The sequence below is a fragment of the Rhea americana genome, unplaced genomic scaffold (assembly GCF_003343005.1).
Source record: "Rhea americana isolate MKP2758 unplaced genomic scaffold, rheAme1 scaffold_326, whole genome shotgun sequence".
Classification (NCBI taxonomy): domain Eukaryota; kingdom Metazoa; phylum Chordata; class Aves; order Rheiformes; family Rheidae; genus Rhea; species Rhea americana.
In genome coordinates, this window is record NW_028186453.1 from 603292 (window position 1) to 609556 (window position 6265).

Sequence of the window (6265 nt, forward strand, 5' to 3'; positions counted from 1 at the left end):
GCTGCCGTCTCCTTTCCTGAATCCAGGGGCCAGAGCTTTCAGGAGCATCCTTAGCAAATGACTGGGGGTATCATCAAGAGATTGGGCATAGAGCTGCCAGCCCGGCCTGTTTGAGAGAGTCTGTGAGAGCAGAGCCTCTTTTTTTTTTTTTTTTTTGGACTGTCTGTCAGTCATTGCTCACTCCAGCACGACAAGTCATTTCTGGGAAACAGCCTTTTATTTTTTTATTTTTTTCCCTGCTGCACTTAGGGCATTTTGTGGGTTTGCTGAGGAAGAAGGCAGACAGGGAGATGCCCAGGCTCTTTAGGGAAGGGAAATCTCCGAGGCGACGTCCAGCCCACGGCCTTGGGAAGCACCASCAGCAATCTGGCTGCCCTGTGACTGCCGGAGAAGCCTCCTCRCTTTGCCTTCTCCTCCTGCCTGAGCAGGCCCGTGGGGGCCACTATCGGCCAGGTGAGCCCCACGCCTAACTGCTGTGACCTCCAAACTCGGGAAGGCAGATTTAAAGGGAAAAAAAAGTAAAAAAAAAAGAAAAACAAAACAAAACGAAAAAGAAACGTTTGTGCCCTCCCTGGGCGCCCCGCCCCGTCCCGCCGCCGAGGGGGCGGGGCGCGCGCGCTCCCCGCCTCCCGCCGCTGCGCCGTTCCCGCCGCCCCCGCCGCCGCCGCCATGGAGGAGCATAAGGAGAACCGCCCGCAGGCTGCCTTCAACGAGGTGCCTCCGCCGCCCGCCCCCGCCGCCTGCCTGCCGGTGAGGGCCGTTAGGGCGCGCGCGCAAAGCGGGGCGGGAGGAAGAGGGGCGCGGTGGGGGGCAGTGCGCGCGCGCCGCAACCGCCACAACCGCCACAACCGCCGCGAGAGGGGAAGGGGGGGCGGTGCTGGCCTCACTGCGCGTGCGCGCCGTGCCGGCCTCCCGCCCTGCGCATGCGCAGAGCCCCCCCCCCACGCGCAGGCAACGGCTGGCCGTGGACGCCGGCGGTCTCAGTGGCGCCTGTAGCTTCTGGCCCGGACGCCGTGCTTTTACTTGCTTTTACCCCCTAAAACGTACCCGTCCGTGCCCGTTACCGGTTTGATAGCTCATACAGAGAGGCCTGACTCTTTCTGCTGGAATTAGGGCTTTTATTCTGCCTTTCTCGCCTATGTTTACTATTAGTCATGACCTCAGGCTCTTAGATTCACATCCCTTTCTTCTGTGTTTTTTGTTTTAATGAAAGCATGAAGGGAAGTGTTATTTTCAAAGCAGGTTCCAGTATGGTTTTTCCTGCCCGTCTCTAAGGGAATATCCTCGTTTTATTCATCGGTGAAATGGTGTGAAGCTTTACTGCATTTTGGTGGTAAAACTGCCTGCAAATTCTGATGGTCTAGCTTCTGTTTAGACTTTCTTGAGTGACCTACGCTTTTTTTTTCCTAGGGAAAGCAGCATTGCAGAAGCAATGATCAGGAAGCTAATGGGAAAAACTTAACTTCCAGTTCGAGTGACTTCAGTGATCCAGTTTACAAAGAAATTGCTATCACCAATGGTTATATCAATAGAATGACCAGAGATGAGCTCAGAAGTAAACTTGCAGAGTTCAAGCTTGAAACCAAGTAAGGTTGAGTTGTAAACGTTTCTTTTTATCTTCCAGAGCAGTGTAGCAATAAGGGATGATTATTTTAAGGTTAAAACCAAACAAACAAAAACAAACCCGCAGGAGTTTGGTAGCTTGTTTTCTTTCCACTTAGTGGTTATGTGCAATCTTAATGCAGCTTTTGTTGTAGGACCAGTACATATATTATTGCTTAAGGTGCTTATGTGTTTTCAGAAATCTATGTTGTCTCAAGTAGTAGCACAAACAAACAAAAGAATATATAACTGGGTAACCTCTCAACGCATCTTTTGCATAAGGGGGAGGATAGGTTAGGAAGAACTGCAGGGGCTCTCATACAGTATTGCAGACTTTCAAGGTATAGAAGCTCAATTCAAATCATACTTACTTTTATCTACTGTACCCAATACAGCCCTGATATTGGCTAAAACACCTGTTGTGATCAGGCTGGGAGTTCATGAAGGCAGAGGACAGGTAGCTTTAGGTGGATAGTTTGCTAATCTGAGTAGATGAGTTAGAGAGTGTATCATAAACTCGAGTTGTGTTTACTGAGGAGAAGGAAGAAAGGGCTAAGTGAACAGAGGGTGGTTCCTGCTCCGTAGGAAATTTACCTGCTAAACCTTTTAGTGCAGCTGTGGCTAGAGAAACTTGAAATATTGGGAAGAAAGTCAGCTGGGAAAAACACAATGTGTAATTTCTATTAGCAACAGTAATAAAGATGAAGTGGGGGCATTGGCAAAGTTAGAAGCTACTGCTCTAGAGGAAGAGGAAGTGTGAGAGATGAGATGGAGTGAGTCTGAAAGGAGAAGTCTAGCTCTCTAGAAAAGAAGAAATCTAGGAGAAAACTTACCGAGGAAAAAGGAAAGGAGCTGAGATCCGTTTGGAAGAAAAAAAAAAAAAAAGTCAGGGTGAGTGCAGCCTCCCACCTCCATCCCTCCTGTGTGCAGATGTTTTAGCTGCATGGCTTTTATGTTCCTTCTTCAGTGAAATGAATTTGAGTGGTGCCTCAAGAAGAAAAATGCCATTACATGATAAAACTTATAGAGAAACAGGTTGGATTTGTATGGCTGTTCAGTACTTAATGTTAAAACTGACAAGCCGAAATCACAGCAAATTATGTATTTATGATTTCCTAGATTATAAATTTTCTGTTTGTAGTTTTTATTGAATTGTAAATGTAGAGAGCTTAACATTTTTCTTTTTAATACTTACAACACACAAAATATTCATTCCATTAAATTGTTCAGAAAGTTCCTTGCTTGTAAACAAGTACAGCATCACCTCTAACGCAGTGAATTGAGGAGATTCTTTCATGCTGTCTTCTCTGAGTTTTTTTAGTTAGCTGATCGTCTCCTCTTTCACCTTTTTATAGGTTGGMTGAGGAAAAAAGTAGTTTTCTCCTGTCAGCTCCCATTCTCTCTCAGCTTGGAATGAACTAGTCAGTGAATTGAACTAGATCACGTATTGGGGAAAAAAACTTCAAGTTACCTGCATTTGCAGAAGAGGCGGATGTTCCCTGAAGCAAATTTAGTAGTCTGTGATTTCAGTTTTTCCTTATGGATCAGTGGACTACTTTTCTGTAAAATTCTGATAATATAGCTTACTACAAGGAGCCCTTTACTATTTGCATGATTTCATTTCCAGTGTATAACTTCAACAGTTACTTTCTTCCAAGCAATTATCCTTGTTCATTGAGCTCTAGTTTGGTATGTGGCAGTTCTGGCATCTGTACTTGTGTCTTATAATGACTATATTAAAATAATGCGGTAGATGATACTAGTCTGTTGCCACAGTGAATTCACATCTTGATCACAGAGTCCTGGAAAGCAGTATCTTGACCATGARTTTTTTCTGACAGCCAAAATCTAGAGTATTTCATTTTCATTGAGGTAGTCAAGTACCATTTATCTGTGGGTATTTTAGCTGGATTCTAAATTAGCTGTACCACTGATGCTGAAATACCTCAGGTGTCAGTTCAGGCCAGGGGCACAGGGAAATGTGGATGAAGCTGTACTGCCTCCAGGGCTAATGGTAATCTAGAAACCATTTACCACTTTGCAGCAAAAGGTTTGGGTTAGGGAGGCCTCCTAGGCTGGAGGTAACTCTGCAGAACCATTAGGATGTCTTTGTACCCTGCTTTTCAGCCTATCCCAAAGTACCATGTTATCCAGGTGTTTCGGTTGCCTGAGGTATCCCAACCTCTGTATTATAATGGAGTGTGAACTGTATGGTGAAGTTGAATTCAGACTCTGTAAGCACTGGTGTTCAAAATTWGGTTATAAATGATGAGCTTTTGAGTGTTAGAAATAGCTTCAGTTCTACAGTGGTGAAATCACTGATGTCATTAAATGAGAGTGTAGTCTTTGATACTTTCCTCATCTCTTCAGAGGAGTGAAAGACGTATTAAAAAAGAGACTGAAAAACTATTATAAGAAACAGAAGCTGATGCAGAAGGAACCTACTAATGGAGACAGCTACTACGACTATATCTGTGTTGTTGATTTTGAAGCAACATGTGAAGAAGGAAATCCACCTGAATTTGTGCATGAAATAATTGAGTTTCCTGTTGTCTTATTAAACACACGTACCTTGGAAATAGTAAGTAATTTAATTAATGTGTAAGTAATTTAATTATTGTGTTGGTATGCTGTTTTTTGATGCAGCTTCTTTGCTTCATAAAGTCTACATTAGTTTTTAGGTAGATGTAGAACGTCACTAAAAATGGCCATTTTGTCTTGAAGACATATACTCTGTGCCTATCAAATACAAACCAAACTTTCTTTCTGTTCTTAAAAAAAATACTATACAGCTAGAGTAGATCATTCCCCTTTAAAGTATGTTTTGATATCTGTACCTGAATACTATTTTGTCCCTCTTACCAATATGACAGCTTTCAGTTGCTCAGCCTTACCTCCTCCCCTTGCCCCCCCCCCACTGTTCTCTGGCTTAAGATCTATAAAGCAAGTTAAGCTGCCTTTCTAGGACTTGTAACCAAGAATTAGCAAATTCTGTGGTAATCTGTTTTGAGGCAATCTGGAAGAGACTGATGCAGAAGCGTGGTTGAGTATCCTCTGCTTGTGTGTCTAGGAGTAGTGTCTGCCTGCCTTGGATTGACAGCCATTTGCCTTGCCTGATTTTAAAAGTAGACTGTAGAGATTTTGCAGCCTCCTAAGTACTCTATTCCAGTACTTCACTGGGCTTTYTTTTAGGAAAAAAGCATTTTATAGTCTAGCTGAAACTGAGTAACTCAATGAAATGGAGAAGCTGCACATTCTTCTGACTAATGCTGCATTTATCAGGAAGTTTTAGGAGGGGGAGGATTTCCAGTAATTGTTGCGATGTAATGTAACGGCAGAGTGTAGCTGCATCTATTTCTCTGAAAGCAGATGCAGAAATATGCAGGTCAGCAAGGCTGATCTATTACCCATAGAGTAGGAAGCTGCTTCATTTTTCTCTGTCAAGGAGGTTTTATATAGCAGTAGCAGTTTGGAGATTTTCTTTGTCCATGAAAGTTGCATTTAGTCTTCTTTTCTTTTTAAACTGCTAAGTTTCCCAAAGAGAAATCATTATGTATCTCCAGCTGGCTTGCATAGAGGGATGTGTGGCTTTAATGCAGCCTCTGAGCAGTCCAACTGGTTAYCTGCCTTGAATTACAGGTGCAGCTTTAGAGATGCCATCTAACAAACATCAGGCTTTGCCTGTGATTTTTTTTTTAATCATATTCTCCTGTTCGTCGATATTGTTGTCCTTTGTTGCAGTCTGTCTCCTTTTCCCCTCTTGCATCCTCATCCCTGCTCTTTAGTATCTGGTGGCTGAGAGGAGGGACATGTGCGGGTTGTAAAGCCAGCTTGCCACCCCCTTGGGTATCTCATGGTGGCCAACCAGGATATTTTTACTGACCASGGAGGTACAGTGATGTTTCTTGCCTCCAGCAGGGCAAGTATCACATATTGCCTTTCAACTGTGGGCAAGCCAAAGAAGTTGCCTTGCAGCCTACACAGTGTGTTGCTGCAAAGCATTTGATTGTCTTGTTACAGGAGGACACCTTTCAGCAATACGTGAAGCCAGAGATTAATCCCAAGCTTTCAGCATTCTGCATTAGTCTGACAGGAATCACTCAGGTAATTTGTACTTCTGTGTCCTCAAAAAGAGAAATGTAGTGTTGGTATTTTCAGACTTATTTTTTTTTCTGTTGGTCCCATTCTCTTAATTGTCTTTTTCCCTTTCCCAATTGTTATGTTATCCCAGAATTGATTTCAGTAGGTCAGTCTTTCAGGGCATTTTACAGGAGCTGTGGGGGAAAGCATGCACTTTGTAGTCCGTGTTTAGAAAACTTAATGGCTAGTGCAGGAAGTACAGGAGTACGGCTTTTGAACTGCATCCCTTTCTCTGCTTTTATTTATTTATAGACCCACATACATATATATTTGTGTGTGTGTGTAATTTTTAAAAGAGTTTAGAGTGTTACAGTGGCTGTGGTCTGTGATCAAGCCACTTGAGCAGGGACCTGGGAAACAGGCTCGAAGATTTTTAAGCCAAGTTCTATAATTAATTTGTTAGCTTTCTGGAAGTCATGTGTGGTTAGGCTGTTTTGATGGTGGTTTTGTGGTGTTTTTATTCAGAAAAAAATGACATTTGCAGCACAATTTTTACACTTTTTTTACACTGCATTCTTGTTGT

The 6265-nt window shown here is 43.2% G+C and overlaps 1 protein-coding gene across 1 annotated transcript in view; it reads left to right on the plus strand.

The window, feature by feature from the left end:
- The first annotated feature begins 630 nt into the window (after nt 1-630).
- The window catches only part of ERI1 (exoribonuclease 1), an 11357-nt gene continuing 5722 nt past the window's right edge, over nt 631-6265 (plus strand). The window contains exons 1-5 of the mRNA XM_085310820.1: nt 631-750; nt 1411-1586; nt 3973-4183; nt 5623-5741; nt 5834-5844. Coding sequence (XP_085166946.1) covers nt 670-750; nt 1411-1586; nt 3973-4183; nt 5623-5741; nt 5834-5844 — 598 coding nt within the window. The 5' untranslated portion in view covers nt 631-669. The remainder of the gene's footprint in view (nt 751-1410; nt 1587-3972; nt 4184-5622; nt 5742-5833; nt 5845-6265) is intronic.